The 22877-nt window shown below is 42.5% G+C and overlaps 1 protein-coding gene across 5 annotated transcripts; it reads right to left on the bottom strand.

Annotated features, from left to right (window-relative positions):
* Positions 1–18860: 18860 nt before the first annotated feature.
* LOC143567970 (COP9 signalosome complex subunit 7-like) lies at positions 18861–22597 on the bottom strand. Of its 5 annotated transcripts, none has more exons than XM_077054243.1 (9): positions 22289–22597; positions 20847–20922; positions 20389–20477; positions 19990–20079; positions 19810–19854; positions 19644–19714; positions 19407–19545; positions 19141–19286; positions 18861–19055 (listed from the first exon to the last, which is right to left on the bottom strand). In XM_077054243.1, the coding sequence occupies exons 1-9, from the start codon at positions 22451–22453 to the stop codon at positions 19034–19036; spliced, it is 843 nt and encodes a 280-aa protein (XP_076910358.1). In that variant the 5' UTR covers positions 22454–22597; the 3' UTR covers positions 18861–19033. The 5 variants fall into 5 exon arrangements, with proteins under 5 accessions (XP_076910358.1, XP_076910357.1, XP_076910356.1 ...); XM_077054242.1 differs by having other exon boundaries at positions 19141–19246; XM_077054241.1 differs by having other exon boundaries at positions 19141–19249; positions 22289–22595.
* Between the last annotated feature and the right edge of the window lie 280 nt (positions 22598–22877).

Genomic DNA, 22877 nt, shown 5'->3' with positions numbered 1-22877 from the left:
AGGTTCAAATAAGAATAAGAAGTTTCCTAGGAATAGTATAAATTTTTGACAATTGGCATTACAAATGATGGTGAAAGAACAATTCTAGGAAACTATGTCGATTATAATGATGAAAGAGTAATTCTAGGAAACTATGTCGATTTTTGGTAATTTTAAATCTCAACCATTGATTAACATGATTCAATGGCTATGATTTATTCCTAGTCTTCCTAGGAAACTACTTCTTTTTAGTATAACTCTCCCCTGTATCAGTGGCGGACTTACCTTATGCGGAGCCGTAGCCTCCACTACGGCTCAAATTTTTACAGGTAGTGTAAAAAAAAAATTGGTCGATTTTCGTGTTTCGTTACGGCTGGAAAAAAATAACATTCCTGCTAAGATTTTAAGCCCAACTAATATATATTTTAATACCAATCAAAAGATAAAACCCAAACAAAAAAACCCATTAACACGCGATGGGGTTCTCATCATAGAACAATCACAAGTTTGTTAAAATTATTCCCGGAAGTTGTTGAGGTGCTTCAATTTATTAAATTAAATGGAGATAGTGTGCAACAAAAATACAACGCGAAATGTATTCTGTCATATTTTAAGACTCTTGAATTTGTCTTTTATATACACTTGTTGGACGAAATTTTAGGCCTCATAAGTGCTTTATCAAAACATCTTCAAAAAAAGAGTCAAGATTTGTTGGAAGCGTCTAAGTTGATAAGCGGGACAAATCGAGCATTGAATAATCTAAGACAAACCGGATTTGACAAGATGTTGGCAAAAGTTACATCTTTTTGTGAAAAAAACAAGATTAAGATGTTAGATATGGAGGAAAATTATGGTAATCAAAGAAACCGGAAGTATGTCATTACTAATCGACATCATTTTGAGGTTGAAGTTTTTAATACGGTCTTGGATATGCAAATTCAAGAACTTGGAGATAGATTTAGTGAGGTTTCAACTACTCTGTCAGAAAATATGTCGGGTTTAAATCCTTGTGATTCGTTTTCCAAGTTTGACATATCTAAGATAGTGGCTTTTTCAGAGATGTATCCGAATGGTTTTACTAACGAAGAAAGAGAGTGTATTCCGGGTGATCTTACGACCTTTTATTACACTTTAAAGGAAGATGATAAATTTGCAAAACTTGGTGGAATAAGTGATCTTGCTCGTGTAATGGTGGAAACCGGAAAACGCACAACTTTTTCTTTGGTTTATCGGATATTGAAACTAGTATTGGTTTTACCGGTTGCAACTACAACCGTTGAAAGATGTTTCTCTAAAATGAAGCTTATCAAGACGGATTTGCGCAGTCGAACGGGTAATGAGTATTTGAACAATGCTTTAGTTTGTGCGGTACGAAAGATAAACGTTTGATAAAGTAAATGAAGAAGATGTAATGGCTCGGTTTCAAGCTAGAGGTGTTCAAAAAAACCGGTTATAGAACCGGTTTGGTCGGTTTAACCGAAAACCGGTTAATAGAAAAACCGGTTATTAAAAAACCGGTTAGACCGGTTATTGAACCGCCGGTTAGTACTTCGGTTACTCAATCGTGGACAAAAACCGGTTATTGAACCGGTTAGTAAAAAAACCGGTTAAATTTAAAAACCGGTTATTAAAAAACCGGTTAACCTAAAAACCGGTTAACCGGTTAACGGTAAAAAACCGGTTAACCGGTTTTTAGGTTAACCGGTTTTTGACCGTTATAAAACGGCCATATGACCGTTTGGGTCCTTTTTTGCCCGTTTTTTCTTGATTTCTAGCCATTTTTTTTTAACATTTTACCCCCACAAACAACTATATATAGTTTAGGTTGGGTAGGTTAGCTCACACTCGATTATACAACTCTACTAGCTCTAAACGTTTATTTCATACGCGATTATTTTGTTATCTCACACTCAATTATACCACATTACCACTCCATACGCTCTTATTTCGTACTCGTTTATTTCATACTCGATTATACGCTCTTATTTCCGATCCTCGCCGCCATGGCCAAAGATTTACTAACGGTCCAAGCTTCCACGGTAGCTTCGGAGTCTGCTTTTTCTGTTTCTGGCAGGGTTATATCGATTAGGAGGACTCGACTCACTGCACCAGCTATAGAGATGTCGATTTTCTACAAGGATTACTTGGACTCTTTAGATAGGGCACAACATCAACGCTCACTCGAGGGGGAAATGGAGTATGAAGCGGGCTTGTATGAAGACGAGGTCAATGAAGGACACACTCAACCAATGACCGATGAAGAAGCAGCGTACGACGATTACCTAAGAAATAGCTCGGGATCGGGGTAGCGAAGAAAATTAGTTAAAGAAACAGCAAACATGGAGGCAAATCATGAGTAAGAAACAGCAAGTTGTTCATGTAATCGTGTCTAAGCATTCTTTTTCCTAATATGTGCTCTTATTTACTTGTTGATTTGGATTTTTCTAATTTAGTTAAAGAAACAGCAAACATGGAGGCAAATCATGAACAAACTGCGATTGGGAACAACAGGAGCATCTGCTAGTTCACGATTTAATGTTTGTATTTTTGAGTTAAATCATGAACAACAGTTCTTGGCAGAGATTTCTTCAGTGTTAATGATTTAATGTTTGTATTTTTGAGTTACGAATATGCGATAACGATTTAATGTTTGTATTTTTAATGTAAAAACTATAAATGAAAGTTATGTGTTTTTAATCTTTGGTTTGTTGAAAACACATTCGCCAACACACACTCATACTCATCTTCCAAGCAAAGAACCCTAACAACGAAAGCAAAGAATGGCTTCGGTCAGTCCGTTTTGCCTTGTAGTTACCGGTTTGCCTTGTAGTTACCGGTTTGTTTATACTGTGAAAAAATAATGGTCTTCATTAAGTACAAAATATAAAAAACAAATATTCGTATTTGAAACCGCGAAATTTAAAAAAAAAAAAAAAAACCGGTTAATAAAAAAAACCGGTTAATAAAAAAACCGGTTTATTAACCGGTTCTAACCGGTTTCTAAACCGGTCCTAACCGGTCTACTGACAGAAAAAACCGGTTATTAACCGGTCCGGTTATTAACCGAACCGGTTTTTTTCCGGGCCAAAAAAAACCGGTCCGGTTAATAACCGAACCGGTTTTTTTAAAAAAACCGGTTTGTGCACCTCTATTTCAAGCTATCAAAAACCGAATAGGAGATATTTATAGCCCAACCTAGATCCGTCAATGTTGGTTCGTTAACCCAGTTAGTTTAAATTTATTTGTTGTCGTGTTCTTTATATTTGTTTCGTTAACATTGTATTAAATACGGGGGAAAAAAAATCTTGAGCGCTCCGGCTCGGTTTCAAGTCTAGATCCGCCACTGCCATGTATGTATGTATGTATGTATGTATGTTGTGTGTGTGTGTGAGTTTGTATATATATATGTTATAAGATAGTTACAATAAAAAGTTTGACGAGAATTCTCGACCATTGATCAAGGATAACAATGATTAATATATATGAATAGACTTCCATATGGATAGAAACTAACGTTAGTTTGGATAAGGATAAACAAAAGTTTACGTAATAGGCACTAATAGTTAATAGAATAGTCAAAGAAAATTTATCCTAAAAACGGAGATAATTAGGCATCTAGACCTTGATCAAGACCATTCATGACTCATGGCAAGGATAAGAAGGCTAGCAAGTGGACTAAATAAATTCTAAGGTTGATCACAATTGTTGCCTTTTATATAGTTTTTAAAATTTTTAAACGATTAAAAATTTAAGAAGTTATACCATAAAATCAAACTTTTTTTTATTCTCAAATTTGAGTACAGTAGCACTAAGTTTAAAAAAAAGGTCAAGTTAGTTAAAGTTAGTGTATATAGAAAACGAGGAATGAAAGCATATTCAACAATTCTCTTGTGTTGATTGACCGACTCAAAGAAGATATTAAATGACTCTCATCTCATTCTTATGAGTGAAGAATAGATGAAAGATGATCAGGTTAGATCAGGAAGTGTGGTGCTCGTTCTCGTTTTGAATAGTTATATTGTAATTTGATGTTAATGTTGTATCAGGTGTATGATGGTGACTAGTCATTAGATAGTTTCAATTTATTAATAAACACCAGTTGTTAGGAAAAAAAAAGGGGGGGGGGGGGGGGTAAGTCAGTGTATACAATGATGCGTAAGTAAAATTTTAAAGTATAACATTTTAAAATATCCTGAAAATATTGTTATGACATGCCTATCTGTGACTACACGTTTCAACGTAAATTTTATTTGAATCATAATCATACAAGTCATTAGAGCTACTTAACTACATGCATGTGTTATATATTTTATTATATAGATTTGAAGAGGTATGTACCCGCCTCAACACCGAGCGAGGCGGGTCAACCCACAAGATATAGACAAGAGGCTTGAAATCAAGATATTATGAAGGCACAAAGCCAAAACCTATGCGCATGGCGCATATCACATATGCTCACGCATATCACATATGCTCATGCATCACATGCTCAGGCATCACATATGCTCACGCGTATCACATACTCACGCACCATATATGCTCACGCATATCACATCTGCGCGTGACACATCCGCGCGTGACGCATATCACATGCTCACGCATATCACATCTGCGCGTGGCGCATCCGCGCGTAGCGCATATCACATGCTTGTGCATATCACATCTGCGCATGAAACATCTGCGCGTGAGAATAAAGATAAGACCTCGCGCATCCTCAGGATAGGCGCATATCACACGTGCACATAATCAACCTCGTCCTTATCCAAATCAGGATAAGGACAACCTTGATTGTGCATGTCAGACAACCTTCCAGAAGGTATCTTTTTAAGAAATAAGAATATGCTGATGTTGACAGCTGCCAATGAAAGGTGGACAACTCAGCAAAACCCATGTGCTACCACGTGATTGCACATGGGTCAGGTAAAATACCTGGGTCAGAGAATAATCAATGAAAAAGCACCAGGTGTCCCAAGGACACGTGGCGCAAAGCAATAGGAGGAGGCCAAAAAGGCCCTAATTGGGTCTGAGCCCAATCATTGGAAACCCTAGCACTATAAATACCACATCAACTCCACAAGGAGAGGTATGCCATATTTCGCAATATTAAGCTATATTAAGCAATACACTCCAATTCCTTACTCTCAGATTATTATCTTCTCCTACAAACTCTTATTCTCACACCGGAGGGTTACCCCAAAGAGGACCCCTCTGTCCCTTTCTGAGGGGTAAGTTTACGGTGCTGTTCATTTTGTAGGTGGAAGAATCCAGATTCCAGAGAACCATCGGTGAAATAGCATAATCACACCCAAGGAAAGTTGATCGTCTACCAGTGAGTCGATCAACGCTTCTTCATTGGCGCCATCACCTGTTACAACGGCAACAAAATCTCATCAGTTCTCTAAAAAAAAAATTTCACCATGGTTTCTGGTGTTCGTAACAGCGATCAAGTTCTGGAGGATATTGAGCGTGAGGATGTTAATGAGGGACAACAGTTTCTGAGGGTGCCGCGTGATTCTACGCGCACCACCAGTAACCATCCCTTCATCACAACTCCTCATAGCCAGACTGAAACTCCTCCAGACGATCTCACGTTCCAAAATCTTACCGGCGCGAAACAAAAAGGACCAATGGGTCCAGAAGATGAAACCAATGACCCTAAAGAGTGGCTCATAAACGAGCAACGACGTCTAATGGACAAGTACAACGAGCTGGTCAAACACAAAAAGTTAGCCGACTTAACACAAAGGCTCGCGTTTGACAAGCACACCAATCAAGGAACAACAAAAAGGGCGCGCGCGCCGGAAGATGGTCACTCTGTTCACACTGAACATGCTGAGTTCAGTAATGAAGAAGTGCACAACATGAGAAAGACGCGAGATACTCATGCAGGAGGCTCACAGCTCCACGCGCACGTGAATATGGCTCCTGGAGCCAAAGCCGATCTGGATCTGTACACACCGTACAGCACACCAGTGAGAGGGCAAGTGGACGTAACCACACCATACAGGCCAGCCATCTTGGTGAAGCATTCAAAATTCACTGAGCGCATTGCGAAGGCTCCCATTCAGCACAAAACCAAGATGCCAAGTGGTTTGGGCAAATATGACGGCACAACAGATCCAGACGATTTCTTACAAGGTTTTTACAACACTAGAAACCTAGAAAGCTGGACGATGCCAACATGGTGTCACATGTTTGCTCGCTGCCTCACGGGCGCGGCGCGTGTCTGGTTCGAGAGCTTGCCAACTGGGCAAATCGATGGGTTCGAGGAACTATTGGAAAAGTTCCAAGCCCACTTCGTACAGCAGCGCAGACACACGCGCGACCCTGATGACATCATGCACTGCATGCACAGGAATGATGAAACGATTGAAGACTACATAACTCGTTTCAATCAGGAGTCTCTGGTAATTGGAGGTATCACTGAGCAACTTTTGCGCGTGGCCTTTATACAAGGCGTGCGCGCAGTGATCAACTCCGCAGAGCTCTCGTGAGCAGAGATGGCATGCCAACCACTTGGGCCAAGCTAATGGAAGCATCGCGAGTCTTCGCGAGAAATGAAAAACAAATTGCCCAAGATAGAGCGAGAGAAAGAGGGCATCAAGCAGAGGCACCGCGCAACAACGAAAGAAGGGGCAAACAGAACTCCGTGTGGTCCAGGTTGCAACCAACCAGTTTTTCTCCCGCAGAAAAGCAGGCGCAACCAAGCTCACCCCAGCCCCAAAAAGACATTCGTAATCGCGGAGAAGGTGATAAGAGGGAAGGCGGCAGAGATCCTAACAGACCTCTGCCAAGAATATGGACTCCCCTCACTAAAACGCCTTCACAAGTGTTAAGCACTGAGAATGTCCAATTCAAAAGCCCCAAGCCACTACACTACAAGGGACCATCAAACAGTGGCAAGTACTGTGAGTTTCATAAGTCCACAGGACACAACACTGATGCATGCCACCACTTGAAGGGTGCAATTGAAAAAGATGTGAAATCAGGCAAGCTGGCTCACCTGGTGAAAAACTCAAGACCAGAAAATGAACAACCAGAAGGAGCCTCTGCCAGCAAAAAGTTCAAAAGAATCTGTGTAGCTGAGGGAGGAAGGCAAGGGCAAAGATCAAGAAAGAGAAGCGCGCAAGTCCAAGGAGATTGGCGCGAACAACAAGTAATTTTCCCAAGAATCAGGGGAGGCCCTTCTATCAGCAGTCCTCTTGTCATCACTACACACATTGCTCATTATGAAGTGTCAAAAGTCCTGGTGGACACTGGCAGCGAATCAGACATCATGTATGAGCAATGTTTCAGGAAACTGGATCCGGCAGACCAAGCAAAGCTTGAAATTGTGAATGCACCAATCTCTGGTGTTTCAAATGAAATCATTCATCCCCTAGGTCAAATACAATTTGAACTAACCATGGGGGATGAGAAACACAAGCGAGCCGAAGTTGTCAACTTCTTGGTCTTGCCCACCACTTCATGCCACAATATGATCTTGGGTAGGGGAACGATTGCCCAATTCAACGCCATACCGTCGCCAGCGCACGGCGCGTTGGGGTTCCCAACACCAACAGGTGTAACTTTTGTATACCGAGATCATTTGTGTGCAGTGACAAGTACTCCGCGGGAAGGGAGAATGAAACTTCCAATGGCAGACAACGCGCCAGAGGAATGGATTCTCAACCCAAAATTCCCGGAGCAAACAATCACAATTGGCGCTACGATATCAGACGACACGAGGTTGAGAATGAAAAGATTGCTCACAGCATATATGTCGGTCTTCGCGTGGCAACACTCTGATATGACTGGGGTTCCGCGAGACCTGGCGCAACATTCTCTCAACACGTTCAAGTCTGTAGAGCCAATTGCTCAAAAGAAGAGAGTCATGGGGGATGAGAAGGCGAGGGCCATGAATGAGCAAGTTGAGGATCTATTGCGCGCAAACATCATCCGCCCGATACGATACCAGACATGGGTAGCCAATCCTGTGATGGTAAAGAAAAGTAACGGGTCGTGGAGGATGTGCATTGACTTCAAGGACCTCAACAAAGCATGCCCAAAAGATTGTTACCCCCTCCCAAACATCGACGCAAAGGTGGACTCCGTGGCACCATTCAAGCTCAAATGTTTCCTGGATGCCTACAAGGGCTATCACCAGATTCAAATGGCACCACAAGACGAGGACAAGACTGCCTTCAGAACCGACAAGGGTGTTTTTTGTTACACAAAAATGCCCTTTGGTTTGAAGAATGCGGGAGCCACCTACCAAAGACTTATGGATGCCGTTTTCAACGAGCAAATTGGAAGAAACCTAGAAGTCTACGTGGATGATTTGGTGATCAAAAGCAGGGAGGAAAAACAAATGCTCAAAGACATTGAAGAAACCCTTGGGCGCCTAAAGGAAGTTAACATGAAGCTCAATCCGAGCAAATGCACTTTCGGCGTACAAGATAGAAAATTTCTAGGTGTAATGGTCACCAAGGATGGTTTCAAGGTGAACCCGGAAAAGGTGGAGGCCATCCTTGACATGCCCTCGCCATCCACCATGAAAGAAGTCCAGAAGCTGAATGGTAGATTGGTATCAATCAACAGGTTCCTAGCGAACCATGCAAGCAAATCTACCCCATTCGTTAACACATTGAGAAATTGCCTAAAGAAAAGCCAATTCAAGTGGACTCCTGAGGCCGAGCAAGCTTTCAGTGAGATAAAAGAATGTTTGATAAATCTGCCCGCGCTCACAGCTCCACTTCCTGGTGAAACTTTGACATTGTACCTATCAGCAGGAGAGCGCGCCATCGGCGCAGTATTGTTGGTGGATCGCAAGGGAATCCAAACGCCAATATACTATGTGAGTCGGGTGCTGACAGATCCTGAGACGCGCTACTCCATCATGGAAAAGTTAGTTTTGTCACTAACACACGCGTCGCGCAAGCTTCATAGATATTTCAATGGTCATCCCATTGAAGTTCTGACTGGTTACAACATCCAGCAAGCCTTGCGGCGTCTCGCGCTCTCAGGAAGGCTGACAAAATGGGCGCTGGAATTAGGAGAACACACGATCGCCTATAAGCCCCGTCCAGCAATAAAGGGACAAGTCTTAGCTGATTTCATCGCAGAAATCTCCGAAGGAAAAATTGAAGAGGCTCAGCGCGAGGTAGACCCTCCGCGAGCCAATGATGAAGAAAATGTTTGGAGTTTGTTCACTGACGGAGCTTCAAACAACGAAGGGTCCGGCGCAGGCCTCAAGCTGGTGGATCCATAGAATCATGAATATACTTACGCCATCAGGTTGGACTTCAAGAGCACCAACAATGAAGCTGAGTATGAAGCCCTGCTGGCTGGCCTGCGCATCGCGCACAAATTCGGAGTTAAAAAGCTAGAGGCCCATGTTGATTCATACTTGGTAGCAGCACAGGTCAATGGCCTTTATGATGCCAAGGAGAACACCATGCCTCTGTATCTAGAGCAGGCGAAAAAGCTCATCGAGCAATTTGACTGCTTCAGAATCATTCATATTCCGCGCAGTGAAAACAAATCTGCCGACGCACTGAGCAAGATGGCATCTACCAGCTTCGATCACTTTGGCAAAGATGTCAAGGTAGAAGTAATGAGCAACCCGTCGGTGGGAGCGAAGTCTGTCCTTGTAACTCATACAACCCCTTCATCATGGATAACTCCAATAATGGAATTCTTGAAGGAGGGAAGGGTACCGGACGATCGCGCACAGGCGAGGAAGATAAGACACAAGTCGCAGAACTATGAACTGCTTGATGGTACATTATATCGACGCTCTTATCTTGGACCGCTCATGAAATGCCTAGATGCTGAGGAAGCAAGCTATGTGATCAGAGAGATACATGAAGGAATTTGTGGAATACATGCTGGCCCGCGCATGGTGGTTGCCAAGGCAATGAGCGCAGGTTACTATTGGCCAGGCATGTACTTGGACGCTTTAAAAGAGATCCAAAAATGCAAAGCGTGTCAGAGCTATGCGCCAAACACCATGCGGCCAAAGAACAGCTTGATTCCGGTGACCTCTGCATGGCCTTTCCACAAATGGGCAATCGATATTGTGGGTCCCCTACCGCAGGCGCAAGGGCGAGTAAAATTTTTGGTAGTGGCAGTAGACTATTTTACAAAATGGGTTGAAGCCAAGCCACTAGCAAAAATCACAGCCGAGGCGATGAAGCAATTTATTTGGAGCCACATCATATGCCGTTTTGGCTTGCCCATGGAAATTGTGAGCGACAATGGCAAACAATTCACTGACAAGAAGATATCCAGCTGGCTCAAGGAATTGCGCATCAACTGGATCTTCACTTCAGTATACCACCCTCAGGGGAATGGCCAGGTGGAGCGCGCGAACCAAAGCTTGCTAAATGGGCTGAAGAAAAGGTTGGAGGGAGACTCCCATTCTTGGGTCGAAGAGCTACCTAATGTCCTGTAGGCGCACAGGACATTAAGCAAAACCAGCAATGGCGAATCCCCGTTCAGCCTAACCTATGGAACGGAGGCTATTATTCCAGCAGAAATTGGATGCCCATCCCATAGAGTGCTCATGATGAACAAGATTGATAACGAGCGCGAAAGGAGGTTGGATCTCAACTTACTTGAAGGGCGCAGAGAGGCGGCTATCATCAGTGAAGCCAAATACAAGAAAAAACTGGAAAAATATTACAATCAGCGCGTGAAAGAATGCCACTTCAAGAAGAATGATTTTGTCCTTCGAAACAATGAAGCTAGCCGCGCGATACTCCCGGGAAAGATGTCCCCCAATTGGGAGGGACCTTATCAAGTCTCGGAAGAATTGGGAAAAGGCGCATACGCTTTAAAAGATTTGAATGGAAAGAAGATCTCGCGCGCATGGAACGCGGCACAGCTTAGAAAATGTTTCATGTAAAAATTGTCAAGTTTGTAATCAAGGCTTTTTAAGCCATTATGAATAATGATACGCGCTATCTTCTCTTAATGTGGATTCTATTACCTTTTGCATACATGTTTCACACTTCCCTTTATTAATTTTGAGCAATATGACAACATTGTATTGACATCAAAACAAAAAATAAAACGAAGTAAAACATACATGCGCGAGCTTCAAGCTCAAACGCGTTAACGAGTCTTAACTCTAAAACGTCAGGGCCTTAGCCCAATAATATGAGCCTTAGCTCAGGGCCTTAGCCCAATAATGTGAGCCTTAGCTCAAATCACTCACAACATCCATCCTACATGCTGCGCAGCCTGACCATAAAAATACCTAAGCACAACTAAGGCAAAGCACATGCCAAAACATAGTTGTTAAGGTCTCAGGTCGAGGTCGCGCATGAAATTGTAATGGATATCTGAGTAACACATACTGACACGTAAAGGCTAAAAAACTCATAATTCCCTATAATAAATGCGCGATAACGTCGCGCAAAAGAGGAATAATGAAACGCCAAGGCACGTGTCAACGTAATCAGGATATTGCAAAATCACTTACAATATGACAAGGATTAAGTAAAATAATTTCCTTACAACCTTTTTCTTATTTCAACGTGCAAGCATATCTTATACTCAACAAGCAAACATGCAATATAAAGAGATGAATGGGGAATGCGCAAGATGCGAATAAGGGAAAAACAAAATTTCATTCCAAAGCATTGAAATTTACAAGTTTACAAGATGATGAGATACAAACTACAAATAAAAAAAAAACATGAAGGGCTTCTCAAGTCTCCACGTCGACGTCAGCCTCTTCATCGCCCTCAGCATCTGGCGCAGCCCGCTCCTCATCTCCAAACTGACCATAGTCAAGTTGTTCGTCCTGAATGGAGTCTTCTATCACAATAGTGTCAGGAGCGGGTCCTTTGGCCACGCCAAAGCCGCTAGCGGGGGCAGCATTCCCCGCGCCATCATCACCGCCACCAGCCCCTTCACACTCATCAAGTAGCTTCTTTAGCGCGCCGAGATCGGGCTGGTCAGCAAGCGCGGCTATCTACAAATCATAAGAAAAAGTATGAGAACATAAACACTAGGAAAATAAATCAAGGTAAACTCATTAAGGTTAAAATACCTGCCCAAGGATGGGAATGGGAGTATTCAAATACTTCTCCCCCATCTCGGCCATATCCGCGCAGACAACGTCGAGCTGATAAGGGTAGTCGGATGTGTCCTTCTTCAGTGCGCTATATTCACAACCATCCTTGAACCCTTCAGCTCGACCCACCAAGCGCGAGGCAGCGTTGCAATCCATCACAAGGGTCTGAAACTCGTCTGAATATTTCATCGCGTAAGCGCAACGAGTCATACCCTGTGAGATTAGCCATTGGCGATCCTGCGCGAGGGAAGAAACAGTCGTCTCGAGGGCAGGAATCTGAGAGTTTAACAACTCAACAGTTTCCTTGGTCTGTTTCAGCTCCTCTTTGTCGGACGCTGCTGACGCCAAGGCTTCTTCCTTTTCCGCTCGCGCAACATCGAGTGCTTCTTGGCTAGACGCTGCCGTCGCCAAGGCTTCATCTTTCTCGGCCCGCGCGGCCGCCAGCTCTTTCTTCAGGCGCGCAACCTCACTCTCCAATGATGATTTGTCAGTTATAGACTGGACAAGAGCTTGGTCACGCGCCTCCGCGTCCAGCTCCAAGTCGCGCACTCTACGCGCGTACTTGGCCGCGTCCGCCTCGGCCGCTTGTAGCTTCTCCCGCGCAGCCTGTAGCTCATGCCCGCGCTTCACGAAGGCGGCGTTGGCACTTGCTCTGTTCTCGCTGAGCTCTGCTTGGAGTTTCTCAGCTCTCTCTCGAGCATCAGAAAGATTCCAAGTAGACACTTTAGCCTCTTGCTTGGCTTCCGCAAGAGCATCACGTACCTTTACGTAATCATAGCGAAGCTCTTGAGAGGCAGCAAAGAAAGCCGACCCAGCAAACAGATGATCGTTGAGCAAGTCCACGCGAGCGCGGTCCTCCTGAAACCTCCTTTCAGCTGGAGGCACAGAATGAGCCCAGAAGTCCTCACACACACCCATGGACTGAAATGAGCTGTCCTCAGTAATATTCCATCTCGGGCGGTAAATGTGATCGGCTTCCTGCAAACACAAAGTAATGATCTAAGTCATCAAAACACTAATATGGAAGTCCGCGCAGCGGAGCAAAAACGAACCTATACCTGCGGGGATGAAGCAGAAAAGTCAGCGCCAGCCCCACGAGAAGACTGCGCCGCGAAATCTCGTGGCGCTGCAGGGCTGGCGCGACCGCTGTCGGAGTCTTCAACTTGAACCTCCTCATCCTCCTCTGAAACAGGCCTTTTCTCCTGCGACCTAGAAGAACCAAAATCAGTCTCGCGAGGAGGGCTGCGTGCAGGAGGAGGTGAGGGAGGTCTCGACGCCGCCAGGTCGGCGCGTAAAACGGCCTCCTGCTCCTTAGTAATCCCGATGAGGGGAGATTCAGCGCTTGCAGGAGTAGGAGCAGAACCAACGGCGCTGGCACCGGCGCCAGCAGTGCCGCCAGCAGTTTGTGCGCCAGCTATGACTCCTATAAAAAATCAACAAAGAGAAATGGTTCATGACTTGATCTAAAAAGAGAAAAGTCAGAAAATAAAAGTGCAATACGTACCTTGGCGCACCGCCGTTCGCGAGTTAAACATCGCCATGAAGTCCATTCTTCCCCATTTTGGGGGTAAAACAGGGGACTTCGAAGCGACATCCGGCGCAGCCTCGGCACCTTGTTGCGCCTGAGGTTGATCCACCAAGGTCGCCGGCTCTACAAACATTTGAGTGAGCAAAGATTCATTAGTAATTCTATCAGAATCGCGCTCATAAAACCATAAAGTATAAAGTATACCTGTCGATGAGGAAACGGCAGGCGCAGCGCCGCTTCCCTTTTCCGCCGCGCGAAGGGAGGAGGTGGCGGCACCATACCTCGTGTGGACAGGAGGTCTGCCCACATTTTGAGGCAGGGAAGACAAGGAAAACTTGGAGGTAAACTCCTGGGTTTTCTCAAGTCCCCTCGCCTGAGTAGGAGGATCCTGAGCAAAAGGGGCATCATCTTTCTTCTGTTTCTTACTGGCCCCTGCGCCAGTTTTCCCCTTAGCTTTACGCTTTAGTTGGGGCACCTCAGCCTCCTCCTCCTCCTCCTCTTCCGCGAGCTCCAACTCGTAGTTCTCGAGCGCGTCTACAATACGTGCAACAGAAATGTTAGCCAAATTTGGTATTATAAAAGGCATAAGCATAAGTACAAAGGCTTACCAGGCGCGTCGCTGTCAAAGCGAAATCCCAGATCAACAGGGATGAACATGTCATCGAAGCGATCGGGAAAACCAACCTCCCCAGCGCCCAGCACGACAGAGCCACCCTCCATATGCTCATCATAGGCGGCGTGGACATACTCTTTGCTGACTGCACAAAACAAGTCAAATGATATCAGCAAAACGAATTATATTCGCGCAGAAGTAATGCAATGAGTTAACTTACACAAGCCGTCAACTTGGATAACGGGCTCAGTCGCGCTGTCGGCCACCTCCTGCTCATACCAACCCCCACCAGCGCCTCCTCGCAAATGTTCTTGGCGGGGGATGGTTCGGCAGTCAACTTTTTTACCCGGGCGCCAGTTGGGTTCTTGAAGACACCCACATCCGCAGGCGCAGAAGAGATCGCGCGCATGGTCATGCGGATGAGGATCACACCAGCCCTGATGTAGAAAAATCTCTCAGACCAGTCATGAAGGCTCTTGAATGAAACAGTGCAGCACTTGACCTTCTGACTGCGAGGAATAAATGAGAACCAAGAATCTTGGATCTTGGGCTTATAAAAAAACTGAAAGTGCCGAGGGGTGGGCTCCTCGCGCTGAGATTTGCACATGAACTCAAAGTGAGTCATGCGCACGAGTCCAAACGGATGGACTTGGGATATATGAATCCCATAAAACCTAAGCAGCGCACCCACAAACCTTGTCATCGGGAGACGAAGGTTGTAGTGGGTGAAAAAATGGCAATAAAGAGATATATAGCCGGTGGGCGGGTCCGCCGCCGTTTGCCCGGCCGCCGGCAGCATGCAGCCATACTCAGGAAGAAAACCCTGAGAGGCGATAAGGCTGTCAAAATCGGACTGCCTCAGTTTACAGGGGATCTCATCCCACTTCTTCACTGCCTTGGTCTTCCCTACCTCCTCCGATGAGGCCTCAGCAGCCCTCTTCCCCTTGCCGGTCTTCTTCAACGTAGACATTACTAACGATTTCACACGACGATTGCTGGGGGAGGTTGTGTTGTCTGGGCTATCAGACATACAACAGAGTCAGGCACAAGTTGCTTCTGAAGAACGGAAATCTGGAAGATAGGTACTTAATCGGAATAGAAAGAAAGGAAAGCTCTGAATAAGCAACAAAGAAGATGAAGGATAAAAAACTCAAAGGGCTTGCTTTTATAGGCCCAGGAGAGAGAAAAATCGGTACTGATCGGACTTCACGCGCCCCCACTCGCAGGTATAAGCCAACGCGAGCGCGACACGTGTCCCTGACACTGTGTGAGGGGACACGAAAAGAAACGATACAGGTGCTGCCAGAGTTCACGCGCCACCACTCGCAGGTACGGACCAACGCGAGCGCGACACGTGTTCCTGACACTATGTGAGGGGACATGAAAGGCAACTGTAGCACCTCGAGCACACGAAAAGTCTGACACGTCTCCATCACTGACGCATGTCAGCAACAACCAACCACGTACATGGACGATTCGTTTCAACCAAAAGGATAGAATTTCGCGCAACGATGAGTAATAAGAAGAAAAAGACAAAACCCTACTAAAAGAGCAAACTATTAAGTCTAATATCTATCTTACCTTGCTCGCGCGAGACAAGACACACATTAGACTGGGGGGCTTGAAGAGGTATGTACCCGCCTCAACACCGAGCGAGGCGGGTCAACCCACAAGATATAGACAAGATGCTTGAAATCAAGATATTATGAAGGCACAAAGCCAAAACCTATGCGCATGGCGCATATCACATATGCTCACGCATATCACATATGCTCATGCATCACATGCTCAGGCATCACATATGCTCATGCATCACATATGCTCAGGCATCACATATGCTCACGCATCACATATGCTCACGCGTATCACATGCTCACGCACCATATATGCTCACGCATATCACATCTGCGCGTGACACATCCGCGCGTGACGCATATCACATGCTCACGCATATCACATCTGCGCGTGGCGCATCCGCGCGTGGCGCATATCACATGCTTGTGCATATCACATCTGCGCATGAAACATCTGCGCGTGAGAATAAAGAGAAGACCTCGCGCATCCTCAGGATAGGCGCATATCACACGTGCACATAATCAACCTCGTCCTTATCCAAATCAGGATAAGGACAACCTTGATTGTGCACGTCAGACAACCTTCCAGAAGGTATCTTTTTAAGGAATAAAAATATGCTGATGTTGACAGCTGCCAATGAAAGGTGGACAACTCAGCAAAACCCATGTGCTACCACGTGATTGCACATGGGTCAGGTAAAATACCTGGGTCAGAGAATAATCAATGAAAAAGCACCAGGTGTCCCAAGGACACGTGGCGCAAAGCAATAGGAGGAGGCCAAAAAGGCCCTAATTGGGTCTGAGCCCAATCATTGGAAACCCTAGCACTATAAATACCACATCAACTCCACAAGGAGAGGTATGCCATATTTCGCAATATTAAGCTATATTAAGCAATACACTCTAATTCCTTACTCTCAGATTATCATCTTCTCCTACAAACTCTTATTCTCACACCGGAGGGTTACCCCAAAGAGGACCCCTCTGTCCCTTTCTGAGGGGTAAGTTTACGTTGCTGTTCATTTTGTAGGTGGAAGAATCCAGATTCCAGAGAACCATCGGTGAAATAGCATAATCACACCCGAGGAAAGTTGATCGTCTACCAGTGAGTCGATCCACGCTTCTTCAAGATTGATTCGCATGGGAACATATATATAATCAACATATATTATATATTTATATATTTATACATAAAATATATATATACACTTACTCACTCACTCTGATAGTGACCGTAAACAAGAAGCCTATAAACACAGAGAAAAACATTTTGATATCCTAACTTTCAATAATAAATATGGCATATGAAACATATTCCGGTGATGCAATCTGCATACCGGAAGATGATCTTCATTTGCCGGATAATCTCCTCCAAGATGTCAATAACATTTTACACAACTTTCCACCCGAAAACACGAGTTTAACTGCCAAAAGTGATCCTTTGTCTGCGTTAAGTGATTCGGTTCAATCCAAATGTTCTAGGCCATCAAAAAAGCAAGCGTCAGCGCCAGCAGACTGGACACGGTACAGAGGAATCAGGCGGCGGCCTTGGGGGAAGTTTGCAGCCGAGGTTACCAATCCGAAGAAGAAAAGAACAAGAATGTGGCTTGGGACGTTTGATACGCCAGAGGAAGCTGCGTTTGCGTATGATAAAGCTGCCTTTGAGTTGCATGGCTCGCGTGCCAAGCTAAATTTCCCTCTGTTGATCGGCTCGGCTGGTCCCACGCCTAAACTGGCTTCTAAACTGTTAAATTCTCAAGAGGCATCTTCGTCATCGACTTCTGCTAGGAAACAACATAAAAGACAAAAGAGAAACAACGGCATGTTGGATCAGCCATCAACTACCACACATAGTTCTGGCAACAACAAAAGCTGCAAAAAAGACAGCAGTGATACTGCTGGTAGTACTACGGAGGAAGAGGTGGGGTAGTGAGTGTGACTCTTTATGGGATTTTCAATCGGAAACAAACACAAACACGTTTGTTTCCGATTGCTTTATTCCCACTGCAGTTGCTGAGGTGGAGGTGGCTGATTTGGATTTGGACTTGAATTGGGAACTCCATATTGATACATCCATTTTTGACCAAATTTTAAATGAAAATATGGCGGCGGGGTCTACCACCAGTGTAGAGGCTGCTGATGACTTTCCATGGGATGTTTTGCTGGAGAATATGGTTGAGCAACCAACGACCACCAGTAAATCAGAGGAGGCGACTTACACTGATGATTCACCTTCGGTAATCAATGTTGACACGTCGATATTTGAAAGTTTTTTTGGGGGACACACGGCTGAGCAGCCACATAACACCACAGAGGAGGGTGGTGGTGATCACTCGCTATGGAATTGCCAAATGGATATCGTTACACCACCGTCGTCTAGCTACGCCACTGCGATCACAACGGAGAAGGTTGTTTGGTGACAGGAGGTCTAAGTTAAAATTAGATGAATAAGTTACAATTTTCATGTTAGTGACATGACTACGAATAATAGTTTGTTTTGGTATGGTGTTAAAATAACTTGATATCAAGAGGATAATTAGAATTGTACCATTCGCTGTAAAATTGATACTCTCTTATTCTAATATTCAATTTCCATAAAATTATTTTTATGTTAAAACCACTTTATCAGCGCGTAGTTTTTTATGGAAACGGGCCACGACGCCTTTCCTAATCACTTACTCTAGACCCTATTAATAGCTCTGTTACAAGTAGGACAATACTGAACATGACTGTTGTTTTTAGTGTTTTATGCCAAACGGCTAGCTAAAGGGTCAACAAACAATCTGCACTCTAATTCCGCCTGCGCTCATGATTAAGATCATAGACACGGAAATTTCAGGAAAAAATAAAAGGATTTGACAAGTGCCACGATCATTTACACGACGATCAACTTTTCTAAGCAACAAAACATATAAATTAAGGAGAATTTAATCGTAAGTCGCACCAAAGACATTCCAAAAGGTCTGAAAAACCATCACAGAGGAATGATTTGTCAAAATTAGAATTCATAGTTATATTAACTCCAAATGTTCACAGGTTCAAAAGACAAATGATGCCTCTGGAAAATCAAGTGGAATGTCTTGTAATAAGGTCTGAAAAACCATCACAGAGGAATGATTTGTCAAAATTAGAATTCATAGTTATATTAACTCCAAATGTTCACAGGTTCAAAAGACAAATGATGCCTCTGGAAAATCAAGTGGAATGTCTTGTAATGTCGTCGAGAAATCTAGCTAGCCTGTGCAACAACCCCCGTCTCAATTCTCTAGCCCTCTTTAACCCAACGGGTGTCGTCTCCTGTATAAAAAATATTAATAACCACATACAACTGGTTCAAAAAGTTGATACTTAGTATTATATGAAAGTAACACATTTGCTATACCTCTTAGGTCGGATTCGGTCTTCATCATAATCCATCACTCCACCAGGTTCAGGGTACATCTCCTCATGGCCCCGAAAGTCAATGTCTGCCTGCTCAGAGTTTGAGACTTCTGCCACAAAGTAAGTAACATGCATCGACAAATAAAGCTAACAAAACTACATCACACAACTAAGTTGAAATGAAACATTTCAAGAGTTCACTTTTATTGATAAATATGTTTCATACAGTATGTGATTGTTCTTAAAATATAAATACAGCTAGCTGACCTTGAGGGAGAGCGTCTTTTTTGCTTCTTCCATCCTCTCTTCGGCTTCTTTTTTATGCTTCTTGTCCAGCTCATTCGTGGTGTCAGCCCATTTTATCTTATCTTGAATTGTGATGAGTAAATTATCTGATGTACTTAACCTATGAAACATCCAAAACGTGTCAAAATACAATACTATTATAAAGTGAGTACCAAATGCACAAATAACAGTCAGAAAAGATGACAAAGCCAAGGTTACCAGCTTGATAACGTATGTATCATGCTCGCCAGTTGCCCAGGCCTTAAATCTCTCCCGGCTGCAAATTGCACCTATGATGATAACAAATATTAAAAAATATGCATGAAAAAACAACCAAGCCCGCACATAAACTTGCGGAGAAATAAACCAAGATACAATTTAACACCTGGAAACATCTTCGCAACTGATCCAATTTGCCCCTAACGATACCCTATCAAGATGAAAAAAAAACATAATAATGAATGTAAGAAAGATGTAATAAGCTTAATAATACCGCTCACAAGTTATTCACTCAAGTAGGAATATACAAATTGAGACATGTGAGTATATCATGAAAAGTACCTACCACATACATGCACTCATTTATCAGGAAGTCTTCAAGCTCACGGACGTTTATAACATCCAATACTTGCATCAGCACATCATATGGGAGTATCTGAAAGGACCCGTAAGCTATTAAGTCAAAAACCAAGTGCAATAAGGAATATACAAAAACTACTTAGCATTAGAAAAATGGAAAGTTAAAGATAAAACCGATTTGGCATAATAGTCAAACTGATACACTAAGATACTACGGTCTACAAATAGAATAATACCACTCATATATATCAATACTTAACACAAAAGTTGCACTAGCGTGAATCTCAAATACAGAAATTAATTATTAATCTGATTACATTGTTACAAACTTGTGAGCTGAATACAGGTATTGATAGAAGACTAATTACAAAAATGAGTACTTTACCTTGTTTGCCTCAGCTAGTGTGAGCACAGTGAGTTGTTTTAACTTGCGAGACTGATCAGGCGTCAATGGTGGAAGATCACTAGCAATTCCTACAAAATAAAATTGAAGCATCATAATGTGTGACTCTAGTGGATCTCATACATAAGAAAACATTTAAAGGAACAATGACACCATGATGGTCTAACAATGCAGGCAAGCAAATACATAATCTTGTTTTGCATGTGACATATGTTAATATACTTGAGGAGTTGAGGTTTTTATATTAGCTCATTGGCTACTAAAGAAACAAAAAGTGTAATGATACCAAGAAAGTGTGTTTACAAGAGAGACAAAGAAAATCATCTTTAAGATCAAATGTAAGCGGATGCAAAGTTGCAATATCTATATTGCATACCATGCTAAATAATTGATAAATAAAAATTCAAAGAGCAAGTGTCAATTATAGCTGAGAAACCTACTCATATATTCACTCCAAGTTCCATGAGCAAACATCCGAAGCAAATCAAGGTAAACTGAATGTTCCGTGCCTTGAAGCTGCATAAGATCCAACATGAGAAATAAAAGAATGTCATGATATTAGCACCAATCAGCCTAAAAGAAACTGCCGATAGCAAAATGCGTACACCTCAACACGAGAATAATAGATTCATAGTAGAAACCTAAGCAGCTAGTCGCACAGAACAGAAGTAATGGTAGAAGACTAAGAAAAACACAGTAAATTTCAGACAAGGTAAAACAGAAAACATGTAAATGTAGCATCAACCTATAATCAAACTTCAACATAAAAAAAGAAACAACACAATCACCGATGTAAATAAGTATGTCCTACAAAAGAGTAATCCGGCATATGATGTTACAGACTATTGTTGATTCAGATTTCAGACATCCAAATACACCAAAACCAGAGGCTTGTGAGGCTTTAAAATGCATTGTATCAGATTATTACATCCACATTAGTATATCCATTCTTTGTCTAGTTTCAGAACGTCTAGAAAGGCTTGCTTCATCATCACATGCGTACCTTAATCCCACATCAAACACAAAATACATCTAATTTACGTCTCTTCACATACCATAATAGATTAATCGATAAAAGATCCAACACAATAACGCCTTATCATACATTACAAACAAGACAACCTATATCCAAGAAATCACTTCACATGATCTTGAGCTAAGCAGTTAATGTGGAAAAATATCGGATATCAGTCGAGGACCAATATTTGAGATACTAGTTATCGCAGTGGGATATCGGTGGAATAACGGTAATTTTAATATCATGCAGAATTTATATATATATATATATATATATATATATATATATAACATTTTAACACTAACAATTCAGTATACTCTCCTACTATTAACAAATTATCCTTTTACAACCTGCAAAACACTAATAATTGTAGCAAGTAGGAACCGATTAACATTAAACACTACAAGTTGAAAATTAAGACTTAAAATACTGATATTGGTAATATCGGTGAAATATCGGTCGATATCCCCAATATTATCGGTACCGATATTTCACATGAGAACCGATAACCGAGATACCACCGAGATTAACTGCATAGATCTCGAGCTCATCAATCATAATCCAGTTAATCATCAATTCATCCAAACAAACAGACCAATTTTTGACTTGCTCTTAATGTAAAACATCTTTGAGCATAACTTAATTTTAACCTTGAGCGTAATTCGCGTCCTTAATGTACCATAAGCATCAATTGTAAAATTATAATAATAATCATAATAATATCTTAACACTAACAGAAAGTTAAGAAGCACCTAAATCATAATATCAACAACTAAATAAGTCCAAATCAAATCACATTAAAGCAACTTGTATATATATATTTGTGCAAAACAATAACTATAATATTCAAGCTAACTTAACAACCTCGATAACGTTTGGAACGGAAAGAATCTCTGAGAAGGCGAAGAGTGAAGGATGCGAAGTGGCGTCAGTGATGACGGTAGCGAGAGATGAAGCACTGGCATTGGAATTGGAAGCTTTAGTGACGAAGTGTTGGATGATTTCTTCTTGCTTTTGCTCGATGTCCATATTGAATGAACGAATATATCAAACAAACAATGAATCAGATGAATACAAGTTGTTATTATTATAGAGAGAGAATTCAGAGTTTTATAAAATTAGGGTTTGAAATCAGCATCAGGGATTTTATTTTAAGAGGTTTTGAGAAAAGAAAAAAGGACTTTTCTCCATTTGTATGTGTGATTCATGGCATTTTGTACCAAATACCCAAACCGTACCCCTTACACGCCCTTGTCCTCGTATCTATTTAGCTTATTTGATACGGGTATTGGTACTTATTTTTGTTGAATTTTGGTACAGGTACAAGTATGTTTGGTATATATATGGGTTTAAATGAGATTTTTCATATTTAATATATAAAATAAATTCTCCAACCGTGTTATTATTGAACAATTACCAAATGTTTCTTTAATATTAAATAATATAACATTCA

The sequence above is a fragment of the Bidens hawaiensis genome, unplaced genomic scaffold (genome assembly GCF_021521415.1).
Source record: "Bidens hawaiensis isolate Kalapana, Puna unplaced genomic scaffold, B.hawaiensis_p1.1 tig00023733_1, whole genome shotgun sequence".
Taxonomy (NCBI): domain Eukaryota; kingdom Viridiplantae; phylum Streptophyta; class Magnoliopsida; order Asterales; family Asteraceae; genus Bidens; species Bidens hawaiensis.
This window is presented reverse-complemented; position numbering and strand designations above follow the sequence as displayed.

Bases quoted from the DNA above. Each gene is read 5' to 3' on its own strand.
- LOC143567970 (XM_077054243.1), bottom strand. From the start codon at position 22,453: ATGGACATCGAGCAAAAGCAAGAAGAAATCATCCAACACTTCGTCACT. The intron at 20,478-20,846 runs GTAGGTTTCTCA...TTTATTTTGTAG, and splicing joins AACTTGGAGTGAATATATGA to GAATTGCTAGTGATCTTCCA. The intron at 19,546-19,643 runs GTAACCTTGGCT...GATGTTTCATAG, and splicing joins ATACATACGTTATCAAGCTG to GTTAAGTACATCAGATAATT.